The 19,286-nt window shown below is 43.1% G+C and overlaps 1 protein-coding gene across 1 annotated transcript; it reads left to right on the forward strand.

Annotated features, from left to right (window-relative positions):
* Positions 1-302: 302 nt before the first annotated feature.
* fdx2 (ferredoxin 2) lies at positions 303-18,986 on the forward strand. Its single transcript, XM_073069413.1, has 5 exons — positions 303-476; positions 2,523-2,574; positions 6,083-6,189; positions 14,051-14,138; positions 18,297-18,986. Exons 1-5 carry the CDS (start codon positions 320-322, stop codon positions 18,451-18,453), a joined length of 561 nt encoding a protein of 186 aa, XP_072925514.1. The 5' UTR covers positions 303-319; the 3' UTR covers positions 18,454-18,986.
* Positions 18,987-19,286: the final 300 nt, after the last annotated feature.

Here is a 19,286-nt window from a genome sequence, read left to right on the forward strand (position 1 = left end):
TTCCGTGCTGTGATTGTTATATGGTTATATGCGGAAATAGAGAAAATTCTACAGGGTTCACAAACTTTCTAGCACCACTTTACGTTAAATCATTGTAGGAGAGTGTTGTCCAATGTTGTTGGAGCAAGATCACCGTATTCAGTGACCTCGTATGAACACAATTGACATGCAGGCATCTTCTAGTCAGGACTTGCGTGGAAACAAGTTATCCTCAGCCAGAGAGACTGCCAAAACGGACCTCCCCTTTAAAAACCGGTCATCTCCTTCCCTTTAAGAGGGCAGAGCCGACGTTACGAGACGATCACGTGGTGGAACTGGCATGGCGGCGGCCATCGGGGTTCGGCGATGCCTTGGAATGGCTGTGAGGGCCGCCCGTTGGTGCTCGTCCCGGCGGCCGGAGTCGCGGTTCTGCTTGGCTCTACATCAAGCCTTCCACCTCCAGCTGAGTGAGTTCCACGGAAAGGCGGACCATACAGGTGGGCACTTACCCCTCTCAGACCGGGGGGAAAAAGAGCGGTGGCCGGCGGCGAAGTAGCGGGAGCTGGGAGGGGAGGGGAGGGGATGTGCATTGTAGTATTCCTGTGTGGAAGATAGACTGAACAGATTATTAGTGTCATATTTGACTGAGGTGGTCTTCAGAATGCTTATCATCTATATCGTGAGGTCCATCTCTATGACTTGCACAGCATTGCTGACTCAGACCCTGTCTGACCTCCATCAACTAAATCTGGATTTCCCCTGGAATGCACTTCTGACTGCCTGCCCGGTTACTGCTACTGTACTGTTTTTTAAAACGTATGCATGCACAAATTAATAACTTGGCAGAATCCGTACAGAGCCAGATCTCTCCTGGATATTATTCAGAAGGCTCCTTGTAGCATTTGGGTGATATCAGCACTACTTATTATTTTAAAATATCTTTTAGTCATTTTAAAAATGACTACTTTTCATTGTCAACATGTCCTCTGAGTTACAATACAAAATAGACAATAGACAGTAGGTGCAGGAGTAGGCCATTCGGCCCTTCTAGCCAGCACCGCCATTCACTGTGATCATGGCTGATCACACACAATCAGTACCCCGTTCCTGCCCTCTCTCCATATCCCTTGACCCCGTTATCTATAAGAGCTCTATCTAACTCTCTCTTGAATGCATCCAGAGACTTGGCCTCCACTGCCTTCTGGGGTAGAGCATTCCCCAGAAAAAGTTTTTCTGTATTTCTGTTCTAAATGGCCTACCCCTTATTCTTAAACTGTGGCCTCTAGTTCTGGACTCATCCATCAGCGGGAACATGCTTCCTGCCTCCAGTGTGTCCAATCCCTTAATAATCTTATATGTTTCAATCAGATCTCCTCTCATCCTTCTAAATTCCAGTGTATACAAGCCCAGTTGCTCCAATCTTTCAACATATGACAGTCCTGCCATTCCAGGAATTAAACTTGTGAACCTAAGCTGCACTCCCTCAATAGCAAGAATGTCCTTCCTCAAATTTGGAGACCAAAACTGCACACAATACTCCAGGTGGGGTCTCACCAGGGCCCTGTACAGCTGCAGAAGGACCTCTTTACTCCTATACTCAATTCCTCTTGTTATAAAAGCCAGCATGCCATTAGCTTTCTTCCAAATAATTTTCCAAACACCAATCACAAATTGCTTTCCATAGATGTTGCCTGACCAGTTGGGTATTTTATTTATTTACTGAGGTACAGCACAGAATAGCCCTTCTGGCCCTTGGCGCTGTGCCGCCCAGCAACTCCCGATTTAACCCTAGGGTAATCATGGGACAAACGGCTACGGACCATACATCTTACTGTGGAAGAAAAGCAGAGCACTCAGAGAAACCTATTGCATTCGCTGGCACTGTTTTTTAAAAATTAATTTCAGATTCTCGGCATCTGAAACTTCTGGATTTAATTTTGGATCAATCAAATCCCTTTCAGAATTGATATATTTCAGATTTGTTATGACACAGAAGGAATCCTCTGGGTCCATCCTAGCTCTCAACGGAGCAATACCGTTATTCCTACCCCTGATGAAGGGTCTTTGACCTGAACTACTAAGCTTGACTCTTTTCAGTGGTAGATAAAGGACTGATCAGTTAAGGATTGCAGATTTTATTGCCATAGGATGCTGATCCATTTTTTTTAGTAGTTTACTGATTGTATGTACTGTACTGATATTATTTTCTCATTTCAGACTTGTTTGATTAATTAAATTTAAATGTGTTAGCTTCATGGGAGAATGTGAGCTGTCTCTCTGGATCTCTACTCCAGTACCGGTAATTTAGTTAATATGTTACCTTACATTGTGGACTAATAAAATGAGAGGCTGAAGCTGTTCTTATGGATTGAAATAGATTAAATATCCCAATTTTAATTTACTCAGCTATACTATAGAAGTAAGCCATTCACCTGAGGTTTACTTGCTTTCCCAAGCTGCTTGTGAACTGGCAGATGGGCGACTTCAGTGTGACATTGTGTAGTCTTGACTTAAACACATTGACCCCTCTTGTTTGTTTCCAGATGTCTGTCAGTGTGAGGATTCAAATCAGAAACCAGAGAGTTCAGCAGACGTGTAAGTACAGAAGCCCAGCACTGGGGTGCCATCAGTTCAGTTCCTTGTCCTTCCTCCTGAATGTGCTGCATCATGCTGGGTTGTGCACTTCCTTGTAATGTGGATCTGCAGACTAATGATGAACTCATCATAATTCCCAGTGGTGAAGTCACACTAAAGTAAACTTTATTATCAGAATCTATATACAGTTGCAAGAAAAAGTTGGTGAATTCTTTGCAATTATCTGGTTTTTTTTGCATTAATTACTCATAAAATGTAAGCATAGAAATTCACAGCACCTTACAGGCTCTTTGGCCCACAATGTTGTGCCGACCATGTAATCTACTCTAGACACTGCCTAGAATTTCCCTAGTGTATAGCCCTCTATTTTTAAGCTTCATGTATCTATCCAAGAGGCTCTTAAAAGACCCTATTGTATCCGCTTCCACCACTGCTGCTGGAAGTGCATTCCACGCACCCACCACTCTCTGTGTGAAAAACCTACCCTGACATCCCCTCAGTACCCATTTCCATGCCCCCTCATGTTAGCCGTCTGGTCTGGTCGTCATCTATGTCACAATAATAGGTAAACACAATCTGCCTAAACTAATAACACTCAATTGCACTTCTTCTCATCAATACTGAGCACACCATTTAACAATCACAGTCTAGGTTCAAAAAAGTATGTGAACCTCTGGGTTAATGCTTTGTACAAATTTTTTTTGGAGTCAGGTGTTCAAATCAATGAGCTGAGATTGGAGGTGCGGATTGTAGAGGTGCCCTGCCCTATAAAAAAAAAAGATGCAGAAGGGCAGGTTACTTCTCAAGAAAGAACTGTTTACTTGCACTATGCCTCAGAACAACTTTCAGAGGACCTTAGAAGAAAAATTGTAGAGATGCATGAAATTGGAAAGGGCTACAAAAACATTTCTAAAGACCTGAGTGTTCATCAGTCCAGAATAAGAGAAATCGTCTGCAAACAGAGGAAATACAGTACTGTTGCTACTCTCCCTAGGAGTGGGCATCCTGCAAAGATCACATCAAGAGCACAACGTGCAATGCTAAAGGAGGTGACAGCAAAAGCCCTGCAGAAATCTCTCGAACTTGCTAAGGTATCTGTTCATGTGTCCACTACGAGTAAAACACTGAACAAGAATGGTGCTCGTGGAAGGACACCACAGAAGAAACCACTGCTCTCCAAAAAATAATTGCTGCATATCTCAAGTTTGCAAAAGACCACCTGAATGTTTCACAACGCTTCTGGGACAATGTTCTGTGGACAGATGAGATAAAAGTTGAACTTTTTGACAGAAATGCACACCACGATGTTTGGAGGGAAAAGGGCACTGCACACCAATACCAAAACCTCATTCCAACTGTGAAGCATGGTAGAAGGAGCATCATGGTTTGGGGCTGCTTTGCTGCCTCAGGGCCTGGACAGCTTGTAGTCATTGAGAGAACAATAAATTCAAATTTGTATTAAGCTATTTTACAGGGGAACGTCAGGGTAGTGGTATGTCATAATAGAAGTTGGATGATGCAACAAGACAATAATCTGGAATCAGCACCTAGAACCTAACCCCTTAATTGCTCTGTTCGGTTTTTGGGGCAAGACAGATTTATGTCTGGGTTCGACCAAATGCTGAATACTATCCTTTGCCTCTCTCCTGGCGAGACGCTTGATCCTCCTTAGATGGAGAGATGTTGCCCCGCCCACTCATGCGCAATGGCTTAACGACATTATGGCCTGCTTGGACCTCGAAAAAATTCATTATTCAGTTCTCAATTCGGATTTAAAGTTCCATAAGGTCTGGGGACCTTTTATCGAGTACTTTCATAACCTTCCTCCTGACTAGGGTTTTTTTTTTCTTTTTTTTCTTCTTTTCGGTCCCTTGCTTTCAGCTCCTTTTTTTTCTGGTAGTAGGCATTATTATCCTCTGTTGCTAAGTGTATTCACAGTCTGGGAGTTTGACTGTCCTGACTTATACTCTCTATATTGTGTGGTGGTTGGTCTGGATTTGTTGTTTTTTTCTTGTGTTGTGGGGCTTGGGGAGCTAAGCTCACTTGTCTTTAATTTAGGTGCTTTTTTGTTAAATTCTCTTCCTTTGTAGCATATTGTTATTGTATGCTTAATCTTGCACTGTATTAATGCTCCTCATTGGGATTTGGGGTTTTTAATTTTGTAAAATGTTTTGAAAAACTAATTAAAAAAAAGATTTAAAAAAAAAGACAATCTGAAACACGAGTAAATCAACAACAGATTGGTTTAAAAAGATGAAAAATCATGTTTTGGAATGGCCAAGTCAGAGTCCAGACCTTAACCCAATTGAGATGCCGTGGCTGTTCATGCAAGGTATCCCAGAAATATTGCTGAACTGAAACAATTTTGAATGGAGGAATGTTTTAAAATTGCCCCTTTCCATTCTGCAAGTCTGATCAGCCCCTGCAGGAAACATTCGATGGAGGTTATTGTTGCTAAAGGAGATTCTACCAGTTATTAAATACAAGGGTTCACATACTTTTTTGAACCTAGGCTGTGATTGTTTAAACTGTGTACTCAGTATTGACGAGAAGAAGTACAATTGTTTGTGTGTTGTTAGTTTAGGCAGATTGTGTCTATAATTGTGACAGATGAAGATCCAGACCACATTTTATGAGTAATTAATGCAGAAAACCAGGTAGTTGCAAAGGCTTCACAAACTTTTTTCAACTGTATGTCACCATGCATAACCCTGAGATTCATTTTCCTGCGGGCATATTTAGCAAATCCATAGAACAATAACTGTGAACAGGACCATTGGGCAACAAACTCTGCAAATTCAAATATAAATGAATAGCAATAAATAACAAGATAAAGAGCCCCTAAAGTGAGATCATTGGTTGTAGGAACATCTCAATGGATGGGCAATTGAGTGTAATTAGCCCCCTTTGTTCAGGAACCTGATGGTTGCGGGGTAGTAACTGTTCTTTAACCTGGTGGTGCGAGTCCTCAGGTTCTTGTGCTTTCTACCTGATGGCAGCAGTGAGAAAGGAGCATGATCTGGGTGGTGAGGATCTTTGATGAGGATGTTGCTTTCCTACAGCAATGTTTCATATAGGTGTGCTCAGAGGTTTGGAGGCCTTTACCCGTGCTGTACTGGGCTGAATCCCCTACCTTTTGTAGGATTTTGTGTTCAAAGGCATTGGTGTTTCCGTACCAGGCCGTGATGCAGCTAGACATCAGGCTGCATGGTATGGAATGTAAACTGGTTTCTAACCTTCTATGAGCTTACAGTGCGGACAAGTGGCTGGAAGTGACTTCTGAGTTTATGGTTTGTCACGATCCCAGGCACTTGATGAAACTCGTGGAATCTGCCACCAATTAGGAATTCATCTTCAGGAGAAAATTGACAAGTGTTAACTTTAACAGGCAGATATATAAGAGCTGAGATAGTGTCGTGATAACTGCAACGCTTCCGTGGCACCTCATGAGTTAACTTTAACCGTGAATAAATATTGATATTACAGGCTGTGTTCCTCCTTCTTTCAGAGTAAATGTAACTTACATCGACCGATCGGGGCAGAGAATACCTGTGAGGGGGAAAGTAGGAGACAATGTCCTCTACTTAGCACAAAATCACGGGATTGATCTGGAAGGCAAGTATTTATTGGAGAAAAGTTTAAATTCTTAACTTGTGCAGTTTCTTCAAAGAAGTGGATACATTGACCTGGTGATATTGGTTGAGGGGGGAATATTGCTCAGGGAACCAGACTGAACTCTTCTAATAATGATGGAGGATCTTTTGTCACTACCTGAGTGGGAAAGGATAGACCTCTGCTTCAACATTGCCAAAGCTTTTGCCACTCAGAACGGATACAGGATCGACCCAAATCAAGAGCTCATTGCCATTGGTAAGGGGGTGTGGGACAGCGGGGAGTTTATTCTCTGTGCTCGCAGCTTCCCCAGACCCTGAGTGCTGTAACCAGCCGAGGTGGGGAGAAGGTTGGACACAGCTGTCTGGGTCCTACTGCCTGTAGCCCAAGGCGAGGGACTATGTCTGTGTGTGTCTGTCTGTCCCAAAACCAGCCTCCATATCTGTGCACGTGCACAAGTTCTAGTGCATCTTGTGTACCTGTGTGTGTCTGTCCCATGGGCAATGTGTGGTGCTCTCCCTCTCTCTCTCCCTCTCTCTCTCCCTCTCTCTCTCCCTCTCTCTCTCCCTCTCTCTCTCCCTCTCTCTCTCCCTCTCTCTCTCCCTCTCTCTCTCCCTCTCTCTCTCCCTCTCTCTCTCCCTCTCTCTCTCCCTCTCTCTCTCCCTCTCTCTCTCCCTCTCTCTCTCCCTCTCTCTCTCCCTCTCTCTCTCCCTCTCTCTCTCCCTCTCTCTCTCCCTCTCTCTCTCCCTCTCTCTCTCCCTCTCTCTCTCCCTCTCTCTCTCCCTCTCCCTCTCTCCCTCTCCCTCTCTCCCTCTCCCTCTCTCCCTCTCCCTCTCTCCCTCTCCCTCTCTCCCTCTCCCCCTCTCCCTCTCCCCCTCTCCCTCTCCCCCTCTCCCTCTCCCCCTCTCCCTCTCCCCCTCTCCCTCTCCCCCTCTCCCTCTCTCCCTCTCCCTCTCCCTCTCCCCCCTTCTCACCCCCCACCCAAACATTGCTCCTTGATTCTGCAGTGTTTCATCTTCACCTTCTCTCTGCCCCCCCTCCCATGTTTCTCTGGAGCCCACGGACTGGTGTGGAAATGGGGGAGGATTAAGTCTCACATTAAGTAGGATTCCGGGGCCACTTCCAATCCCAGAAAATGCTCGGCACAGAAGACTATTCACCCCATGTCCCTGGTTGTGTATGATCAGCCATGATCACAGTGAATGGCGGTGCTGGCCAGAAGGGCCGAATGGCCTACTCCTGCACCTATTGTCTATCTATCCAAAAAGAAACTCAAGAGTCCTGCCCTGGGTTAGTCAGCCCCCTTTTTGAAAAGTCTCTGGAGTGTGACTTGAGCTCCTTACTTTGGTGAGATTGCCTCCCACTGAACTTCAGATGATAGTCTCAGTGAAGTCTCAATTTGGTGTGCACATTGGGTGACCACTTTGCTAAGCACCTTGGTGAAAAACAGGATTCTCAATCATTTTAATTCCAATTCCCATTTCAACATGTCAGTCCATGGCCTCCTCTACTGCTACGATGAGGCGCCTCTCAGATTGAAAGAGTCATTCTCTCTAGGTAGCCTCCAACCTGAGGGCATGAAGATCGATCTTTCTAGCTTCCAGTAATTTTTCCTCTTCCCCTTTCACTCTTCTTTCATTCCCCACTCTGGCTGCCCTCTCACCTCTCCTCTTCTCCTCACCTGCCTACCACCTCTCCCTGGTGCCTCTCCTCCTTCACTTTCTTCCATGGCCCACTCACCTCTCCTTTCAGATTTCTTCTTCTCCAGCCCTTTACCTTTTCTACCTATCACCTCCCTGCTTCATGCTTTCTTTGCCAACCATTTGACTTTACCAATCTCCTTTTTTAGCTTTTACTTCTTCCCCTCCCTCCACCTTCTTATTCTGGCTGCTTCCCCCTTCCTTTCCAATCCTGAAGACCATAAGACAGAGGAGCAGAATTAGGCCATTCAGTCCATTGAGTCTGCTCTGCCATTCCATCATGGCAGGTCCCTGAATCTCAGGCAATCCCATACACCTGCCTTGTCTCCATATCCTTTGATGCCCTGACTGGTCAGGAAACTACCAACTTCTGCTTTAAATATACCCACGGACTTCGCCTCCACTGCAGTCTGTGGCAGAACATTCCACAGATTCACCACTCTCTGGCTAAAAAAAACTCCTTTCTGAGATATGGGGCCCAAAACTTGACAATATTCCCAGTGTGGCCTGAGTAGTGTCTTATAAAGCATCAGCATTATCTCCTTGCTTTTATGTTCTCTTCCCCTTGAAATAAATACCAACATTGCATTTGCCTTCTGGAAGTCTGCACGAGGACTCCTAAGTCCCTCTGCACCCCTGATGTTTGAACCTTCTCCCCATTTAGATAATAGTCCGCACTATTGTTCCTTTTTCCAAAATGCATTATCCTACATTTCCCAATGCTGTGTTCCATCTTCCAATTTTTTTGCTCATTCTTCCAATTTGTCTAAGTCCTGCGGCAATCTTGTTGCTTCCTCAGCACTACCTACCCCTCCACCTATCTGCGTATCATCCGCAAACTTTGCCACAAAACCAAAGAAGGGTCTTGACTCAAAAGTCGACTGTTTATTCATTTCTATTGATGGTCCCTGGCCTGCTGAGTTCCTCCAGCATTTTGTGTGTGTTGCTCTGCATATCCAGCGTCTGCAGAATCTCTAGTGTTACTAATCTTCAATACACTTTCTTTACTCAAATTCTTTCACAATTGGCTAAAAGCATTATCTGATCTTTTCTCCGGAATTTCCCCACGCTTACCCAATGGAGGTAGTTATTAAACAGTTATGTGCAGGCAATTTATGTGAAATGTGGTTCCACAACAAGGGTTGGTTTAACACAGAGTGTAGAACAGTACAAGCCTTGCAGCCCATTAAACTGACTTGAATATCCACCTAACCCTTCCCTCCCACATAGCCCTACATTTTTCTTTTAATCCATGTACCTTTCAAAGAGTCTGTTAAATGCCATTAATGCATCAGTGCATGTCCGTCATTCTGTGTAAAAGAAACCTACTTCAGACATCTCCCCTGTACATTCCCCAAATCACCTTAAAATTATGCCTCCTGGTGTTAGCCATTGGGCAAAAAGGCTCCGCTCTGTTTATCCCTCTTATCATCTTGTTCATCTCTTTCTTGTCACCTCTTATCCATCCTCACTCCAAAGAGAAAAGCCCTAGCTCTCACAACCTGTCCTCATAAGCCATGCCCGCTAATCCAAGCAGCATCCTGGTAAATCTCTCTGTGCTCTCTAAAGCTTCCATATCCTTCTGTAATGAGGTGACCAGAACTGAATGCAGTACTCCCAAATGTGGTCTAACCAGAGTTTTATAGAGCTGCAACATTACCACATTGTTCATGTACTAATGAAGGTCAACACACCATACACATTCTTATCAACTTGCGCAGCAACTTTGAGGGGTATATGGACAGGATGCCGAGATCGCCCTTTTCCTTCACCGGGAGATGAAATACTCCATGGGATTCTTGTAATCTCTCGTTCCTCTAAATTCTGGTGTGAGGGTCGATGTCCTCCCTCCGTGGAGGTAACGGTGAGGAAAGTACAGTCTAACTTGTCCTGCTGGCAGATGTGCCCTGTTATCCTCTGGAAGAATACAAATACGTTGTCTCTCATGACCTCACAAGATGAGCTTGAGACCGCTAAAAATGCTGCTGTGGAGATAGCAGATTTGATCTGCAACCCAGTGTAACGTTACTCAGATGTCCTATAATCACACCAGTTCAGGATTTGGCAGCAGGTGCTGCTTCTCACCGTGGACTGAATGTCCGCCCGCTGATAAATCTTTTCAATTAATGTACTGCCTGTAACTACTCACCAGTAATCGTGTGAGAGAGAGAGAGAGAGAGAGAGAGACAATCTGGAGGAATTCAGCAAGTCAGGCTGCACCTATAGAGAGAAATACAGTCAAGTCAAGTTTATTGTCATCTCGACCATAAACTGCTGGTACAGTACACAGTAAAAATGAAACAAAGTTCCTCCGGGACCCTGGTGCTACATGAAGCAACACAAAACTACACTAGACTATGTGAGACAGCACAAGGCTACACTAGACCATGTAAAAATAACATAAAAACTACACTAGACTACAGGACTACATAAAGTGCACAAAACAGTGCAGGGCAGTACAATAATTAATAAACAAGACAAAAGGCACAGTAGAGGACAAATTACAATATAATAATAAATAATGTAGATGTCAGTCTAGACTCTGGGTATTGAGGAGTCTAATGGCTTGGGGGAAGAAACCTTTGCACAGTCTGGTGGTGAGAGCCCAAATGCTTTGGTACCTTTTGCTGGATGGCAGGAGGGAGAAGAGTTTGTATGAGGGGTGCGTGGGGTCCTTCACAATGCTGTTAGCTTTGTGGGTGCAGCGTGTGGTGTAAATGTTTGTAATAGCGGGAAGAGAGACCCCGATGATCTTAGCTGACCTCACTATCCACTGCAGGGTCTTGCGATCCGAGACGGTACAATTCCCGAACTGGGCAGTGATGCAGCTGCTCAGGATGCTCTCGATACATCCTCTGTAGAATGTGGTGAGAATTTACCAAAATCTTTGAGTTTCCAAAAGATTAGGAATTGATTCCTCAAGATTCAAAATAAAAATCAAAAGATCATCTGCATAAAGAGAAATCTTATGTATGGTTCCATTCATAGAGATACCATGAATATTTTCAGCTTCACGTAGTGTTATGGCTAAAGGCTCCAATACAAGATTAAATAATAAAGGGCTTAATGGAAATCCCTGTCTAGTACCATGAGAAAGTGAAAAAAAAGACCTGTAATTATTAGTAATGACCGTGGCAATGGGGTTGTTATAAATCATTTGAATCCATCTATTAAAATTATTACCAAAACCAAATTTTTCTAATACTTTAAACAAATATGGCCACTCAACTCTTATCAAATGCCTTTCTGTATCGAGAGAGATAACACATTGAGGTTGCTTAGATAATGGTGAATATATAACGTTCATCAATCTCCAAACATTAGAGAAAGAGTAACGGCCTTTAATAAAACCCATTTGATCCATAGAGATGATTTTAGTTAAAATATTTTCCAAGCGATTAGCCATTATTTTAGAGAGAATTTTTGCATCCATATTTAATAGCGAAATAGGTCTATATGATAAACATTCAACAGGATCATTATCTTTTTTAAGAATTAAGGAAATAGATGCTTCATAAAAAGAAGGTAAATTACCCTTCTCAAAGGATTCATGAAATATTTCCAAAAGATACGGAGAAAGTAATCTTTCAAATTATTTGTAAAATCCCACCGAATAACCATCAAGTCCAGGAGCTTTGCCTGATTGCATTGATAAAATAGCTTTCTGAATTTCATGCTCGGTAATTGGAGCATCAAGCATCTGTTGATCTTCAACAGAAATTTGTGGAAATGTAATCTTATGTAAAAAAAAAAGCCTTCATTTTGGAGGAATCTGCAGGAAATTGAGATCTATAAAGATCAGAGTAAAAAATCTTAAAGTATTATTAATATCCTCATGGTTACTTGCTATATCTCCATTATTTTTACGAATCTTTAAAATTTGTCTTTTAGCTCTAGCTGCTCTTAATTGGGAAGCTAAGAGCTTATTACTTTTATCCCCAAAAATATAAAATTAACTTTTCAATTTAAGCAAATATCCTTCAATAGGATATGTTAGTAATAAATTATACTGTGATTGTAATTCTACTCTTTTAAATGAAACAACATTTGGAGAGATTGCATTGATGTTATCTAATTCTTTAAGTTGTTTAGCGATTTTATCTAATTCCATTCTTGTTTGTTTCTTCAATTTAGCTATAAACGATATAATTTGACCATGTAAATAAGCTTTTAATGTATCCCAAATTACTAACTATGAGATGTTTCCTGTATTATTAAAGAGAAAAAACTCTTTTATCTGAGTTTCAATTAACTCAACAAATTCTGAACTTTGTAATAAATGTTCTGGAAAACGCCAAAATGGTCTGGTAGAAACAACATCTTTCAGTTCAAATATTAAGTTTAAAGGAGCATGATCAGAGATAGCAATCGCATCATACTCACATTTCTGAACATTAAATAAAAGTTGAGGGTCGACTATAAAATAGTCGATTCTCGAATATTTATAATAAACATGTGAGGAGAAAAGAGTATTCTCTATCACTAGGGTGCATATGCCTCCAGATCTCGATTAAACCATAATCAATTAAAAAGGAATTAATAAGTGATGCAGAACGATTAGGGAGTTGCTGTTTGGATGATGACTTATCCATTAAAGGATTTAAACAAGTATTAAAATCACCTCCCATTAATAACATATATTCATTTAGATCAGGTAATAGAGCAAAAACAGCTTTAAAAAATGAGGGATCATCAACATTTGGTCATAAATATTAACCAAAACCATTTTCCTATTACAAATTATTCCTTTATCAATCAAAAATCTACCATTAATATCAGCTGTAACATCCTCCTGATTAAAAGGGATATTGAAATCAATAAAAATAGAGACACCTCTAGTTTTACTCTGGGAGTTTGCATGAAACTGAGGACCCCTCCAAAATTAAAAAAAAATCAATTTTTATCACATAACCTGATATGCGTCTCTTGAGCAAAGATTATATCAGGCTGGAATCGGTTTAATAGGATGATTCCAACCGCGAACATTCCAAGTTAAAACATTTAACTGTTTAGATATTATCATGAAACTTTGTATCTAAAAAGAGTAGTTAGACGCATGTCAGGATAGGGTAGTCGAAAGTGGCGGAGATAAACAACAATAAAAATAATTAGCGTATGCACCGGGATTCCATAATGGGGATTAAAAAAAGAAAAAAACACCCACCCAAGCTACAAAGCCCAGAAACAAGTCGATATCAATCGACGCAAGCCCCAAGAAAAGCATAGATGCAGATACAAACTCCGCCTACCTAAGTAATCAAAAAAAAAAGTGAGACAAAGTCATCTCTGTCTCCCTCTACCGAACATAAAACGAGTCCGTTAGCCGCTGCACCTTCTCTCTGTATGCTGACTCGTTGTTCTTGCTGATGAGACCCACCACGGTCGTGTCATCGGTGAACTTGATGATGTGGTTCGAGCTGTGTGTTGCAGCACAGTCGTGGGTCAGCAGAGTGAACAGCAGTGAACTGAGCACACAGCCCTGGGGGGCCCCCGTGCTCAGTGTGACGGTGTTGGAGATGCTGCTCCCGATCCAGCCTGACTGAAGTCTCCCAGTCAGGAAGTCTAGGATCCAGTTGCAGAGGGAGGTGTTCAGGCCCAGCAGTTTCAGCTTTCCAATCAGGTGCTGAGGAATGATTGTGTTGAATGCTGAACTGAAGTCTATGAACAGCATTCAAACGTACATGTCTTTTTTGCCCAGGTGGGTTAGGGCCAGGTGGAGGGTGGTGGTGATGGCGTCGTCTGTTGAGCGGTTGGGTCGGTACGCAAACTGCAGGGGGTCCAGTGAGGGGGGGCAGCAGGGTCTTTATGTACCTCATGACGAGCCTTTCGAAACACTTCATGATGATGGGTGTGAGTGCAACGGGACAGTTGTTATTTCGGGCTGAGACCTTTCATCAGGACTTCAAGGAGAAGGGGGAAGAAGGCAGGGGTAGAGGAGGAGTAAAGCTGGCAGCTGATAGGTGAGAGGGAAGGTAGGTGGGTGGGGGAGGGGCTTAAAGTAAAAAGCTGGGAGGTGATAGGTGGAAGAGGTCAAGGGCTGAAGAAGAAGGATCCTGATTAGAGAGGACAGTGGACCAAGGGAGAAGGGGACCCAGATGGAGGTGACGGGCGTGTAAGGAAAAGAAGGGAGCCAATGTAATGTGCCATTTGTTTTCCCTCTTAAGGTGCTTGTGAAGCTTCATTGGCATGTTCTACTTGCCACGTCTATGTAGATGAAGAGCATTTCGATAAACTCCCTGAACCAGTTGAAAGGTAAAAAAAATTGTTACATCCACACTCCGCAGCTCAGACACACTAATTTCCTAATTCACGATGTGAGGTATTACAGCTTCCATTTTTTTTTTTTAAAAAAGTCTTCACCACGCGAATCACAGTGCAATATTTGCAGTATCTATGGAGGGGAATAAAGAGGCCGGAAAAAATGATTCTTTATTTGTCTCCATAGATGTTGCTGAATTCCTCCAGCATTTTTGTTGAGTGTTACTCTGGGTTTCCAGCATCTGCAGAACCTCTTGTGTTTACAGTGTGTGGGGGTAATGACACTCTCTGCCACTAGCTTTGATGCTGGAATCCTAGTTTTGTGATCCCACAGCTTCCCAGTGATTAAGTGTCACCCACGCAGCCTGATTGTGTGGTTCAAGCTCCACTAAAAATCAAAATGTATTACACAGGAAGGGAGCAGTGAGACCAAAAAGGTATTGGTGAGACCACACCTGGAGTACTGCGTGCAGTTCTGGTGTCCATATTTAAGAAAGGACATACTGGCTCTCGAGGCAGTGCAGAGAAGGTTCACTAGGTTAATTCCGGGGATGGGTGGGTTGATGTATGATGAGAGGTTGAGTAGATTGGGACTCTACTCATTGGAGTTCCGAAGAATGAGAGGCGATCTTATTGAAACATATAAGATTGTGAAGGGGCTTGATCGGGTGGATGCGGGGAGAATGTTCCCAATGATGGGTGAAACTAGGACTAGGGGGCATAATCTTAAAATAAGGGGATGCCGTTCCAGGACTGAGATGCGGAGCAATTTCTTCACTCAGAGGGTAGTGGGGCTGTGGAATTTACTGCCCCAGAGAGCTGTGGAAGCTACTACACTCAATAAATTCAAAACGGAGATAGACATTTTCCTGGATAAAAATGGCATTAGGGGATACGGTGAACGAGCAGGTAAGTGGACATGAGGCTAGGTTTAGATCAGCCATGTGATCTGGACCAGTTTTTGATAGCCTGGATGGGTCGGAGAGGAATTTTCCAGATTTTTTCTCCTCAATTGGCAACTCGGTTTTTTTTCCCCGGGTGATCACATGGGTTTGGGCGGGATGAATAATAAAATAAAATGGGCGGCATGGTGCCCTGTTGGTTGGCACTGTTGCCTTGTGGGATTCGGTGAAAACTAGAGTTAAGATTGGATCAGCCATGATCTTGTTGAATGGCGGAGCAGGCTTGAGGGGCCGATTGACCTACTCCTGCTCCTATCTCTTATGTTCTTATGAGCTGATAAACGGATATTATAAAGCCAATTCTAACACCTTAGATCTGGTTCAGAAGCGATATTTGAATGCCTCTGATAATGAACTCTCCCTGATCCTGGTGAGTTCTTTCTGCTTTTAGGTAGGGCTCTGATCTGGCTAACTGAAAGTTACTTCCTGAACACGTTAAGGGTGGCAGAGCACACGCGGGCTGGCTAAAGCCCAGGGTGGTGTGCTGAGTCTCTTCAGTTATGTTAATAGCCTCATTAATGGTTACTGTGCAGTTGTGTTAATGGCCTCATTCACATGCTGTATTTATAATTAGAACCTTGAACATAAAACCCCTTTTTTCTCTTTCATCCATATGCCTATCTAAGACTCTGCTTCCACCATCACCCAGCGCAGTGCAATGCATGCACACGTTACTCTCTGTGTACCCCCCCCCCCATACTTTCCCCAAAACTAAGGGTTCCCCAGCCTTTTTTATGCCATGGACCCCAGGTTGGAAACCCCTTGTATTAAACAATAATCCGTTTGAACAAGTTAGGTCTTTATTCTCTGGAGCATAGAAGGTTGAGGGGGGACTTGATAGAGGTATTTAAAATAATTTGGGGGATAGATAGAGTTGACATGGATAGGCTTTTTCCATTGAGAGTAGGGGAGATTCAAACAAGAGGACATGATTTGAGAGTTAGGGGGCAAAAGTTTAAGGGTAATACAAGGGGGAATTTCTTTACTCAGAGAGTGGTAGCTGTGTGGAATGAGCTTCCAGTAGAAGTGGTAGAGACAGGTTCGATATTGTCATTTAAAGTAAAATTGGATAGGTATATGGACAGGAAAGGAATGGAGGGTTATGGGCTGAGTGCGGGCCAGCGGGACTAAGCGTTCGGCACGGACTAGAAGGGCCGAGGTGGCCTGTTTCCGTGCTGTAATTGTTATATGGTTATGGTTAAAGTTATGTCCTCTCATATTGGCTATTTCCATCTGGGAAAATGGTTTTGGTCTTCCACTTTCTTTGTGCCACTATCATCTTTACACCTCGATCAAATTAATTTAGTTATAATAAAAGCAGGCAAACAGTGATTAATAGTAATGTAATCACCTCACCTCTGTTCCAGGATACTGACGGACTTTAACGCTGTACCATTGAGAGCATATTCACCAACTGCATCTCAGTGTGGTATGGCAATTGTCCCGTATCGGACCGCAAAGCACTCCAGCAGGTGGTGAAAACTGCCCAGTGGATTATCGGCACCTAATTGCCCACCATTGAGAACATCTACCATAAACGCTGCCTGGGCAGGGCGAAAAGCATTATCAAGGATGCATCTCACCCTAACCATGGACTTTTTACTCTCCTCCTATCTGGTAGGCGCTACAGGAGCCTCGCTCCCGCACCAACAGGCACAAGAAGAGCTTCTTCCCTGAGGCTGTGACCCTGCTGAACCTCACATCACAACGCTAAGCAGTATTGCACCCATATTGTACTGTCTCAGTACTTTTATATTTGTGTGCTGTGGCACTTACTTTTTATTCACAATTATTTTGTAAATAACACTATTCTTTTGCACTTCTGGTTAGATGCTAATTGCATTTCACTGGCTTTGTATCTGTACTCGGCACAACAACGATAAAGTTAAATCTAATCTGATCAACAAACATGTTGATTAACAGTAGTGAAGGAGACAAAACCTCTAGAATTCTGAAATGCACATACTAAAAGGCCTGGTTAGAGTGGATGTGGAGAAGATGTTTCCATTAGTAGAAGGGTCTAGGAACTGAGGGCACAGACTCAGAATCAAGTGAACGTCCCTTTAAAACTGAGATGAGGAGGAATTTCTTCAGCCAGAGAGTGGAGAATCTGTGGAATTCATTGCCACTGAGGGCTGTGGAGGCCAAGCCATCATGTGTATTTAAGACAGAGATTGATGAGTTCTTAATTCATAAGGGAGTTGATGGGAGAATGAGGTTGTAAAGAAAATAAATTTTGTTTCAATGGCAGAGCAGGCCTGATGGGCTGAAAGGGTTAATTCTGCTCCTGTATCTTGTGATCGAAAAGCTGGGAAACAGTTATTTGACAATAAGTTGATTTACCATTAATGGAGATGATAAGCTTAATTTAAAATAATTTGGAGGTAAATCAAAGCTGGTGTGTGTTTCTCCTAAAGCAAGAAAACGTCACTACTGCCTAGTGCATCCTCTTTGCTTTCAGTACAAAGAAACGAGATCGAGTGCCTCTGAGTTATACTTTCATTATGAATTGATTAGGGGAACGTGCAGGAGCTTCTGTGGATGAGAACATTCCTGGATGGTATATTGCCTCCAGGTGTCAGGACCAGGATCTATAGCATTCTTAAGGGCTAAAGCTGAACAGCCAAAGGTCGTGATCCTCTTTGGTACCAATAACATAGACAGGAATGGTGACGAGGTCCTGTAAAGCGAGTTCAGGGAGTTGATTGCTAGGTTAAAGGATAAACCCTCCAGGATGGTGATCTCAGGATTGCTACCCATGCCATGCGCTAGTGAGGCGAGAGATAGGAAGATAATATAGCTTAACACGTGGCTAAAGAAATGATGCAGGAGCAAGACCTTCAGATTTTTGTATCATCGGGCTCCCTTCCAGGAAAGGAGGTACTTATATAAATGGGCTGGTTTGCTCCTGAACTGGGGCAGTGACCGGTATCCTTGGCGGAAGGCTTGTTAGTGGGGTTGAGCTAGAGTTGCAAGGGTGATGGCAAGAGACAAAGACACAAAGAATTCTGCTGCAGGAAGAATGTAATTAAAATGTGGTGATGAATCGGTCAGTTTCTCTCATCACAGAGGGGAGGAAGTTACGGCAAAATGCCTCCAAAATATGGTCACAGATATTTTGTGACGGTTTGACATATGCACCAGAGTTTGCAAAGAGGAAAGACATTGAAATTAATGTGTTTGTTTTCAGGGAGGAAGACATGCTGGACATGGCACCTGTCCTACAGCTCAACTCCCGACTGGGATGTCAAATCATCCTCACCAAAGAACTGGAAGGCATGGAGTTAACCCTGCCTAAAATCACCAGGAACTTCTATGTGGATGGGCATGTGCCCAAACCCCACTGATGGCTGGGTGACCAGGGCACTGTGTGCCAGCTCATCCCAGCAATGCTTCCAACGCACAATGAGATGATAGACGGTGCCACCACCTCTACGCCGGAGTGAGTGGACATCAGAAGCCAGTGGAAAATTTGGCCTGGAGAGAAGGTAGAAGACAAGCTACCTCAGGGAGGAGTGCACTCCTCTCGTTGGTCTCTGCTTCACCTTGTTGACGTGCCTTTGCTCGATGGATGATGAGATTTGAACGGAATGGTACATGCGGTCATTTTTGTTTGTCTTTGCCATGTGTTTTTCACTTTCTCTCTTCCCTTTTTCTCCTTTTCGTGGTCCGCCTAGTGTTTGAGTCCTGTGTATTGATCATTCTGTTAAACAGCTGTGAAACGCACATCTTTTATCGATATTCACCTCACTTATATTTTTTATCTGTTGTATTTTTGGATGACTCCCCTGAGACGGTTGCAATTTCCTGCTCTTATTTCTACCTGTGAGACTAGTAAAACAAGTTAACACTGCGTATTAAAATATTTTTGAACCAGTTATATTTTAGAATGCCCTGCCTAATGTTTTATCGATACGGCTTTGTGAATAACCTTTACACTCGTGCACATCTCTCTCTGTCAGCTAGTGCCTTGTCTTGGGCAGTTTGTGTAACCAAAACTGCACAAGTACAGGCTCATCTTGTTAGTGTTCGATCGACACGGTCAACGTCTAGACTGCTGCAATTCGATAGACACATCGGTTACTTTAAATATCGGCTGCAGTAGCTCATTGCAATGTTGTGATCTGTTCCTGTTATTCTGAGTTGTATTATTTTTGTATGTTTGTGGATGTGGCAGGAT

This window comes from Hemitrygon akajei, chromosome 16 (genome assembly GCF_048418815.1).
Source record: "Hemitrygon akajei chromosome 16, sHemAka1.3, whole genome shotgun sequence".
NCBI classification, from domain to species: domain Eukaryota; kingdom Metazoa; phylum Chordata; class Chondrichthyes; order Myliobatiformes; family Dasyatidae; genus Hemitrygon; species Hemitrygon akajei.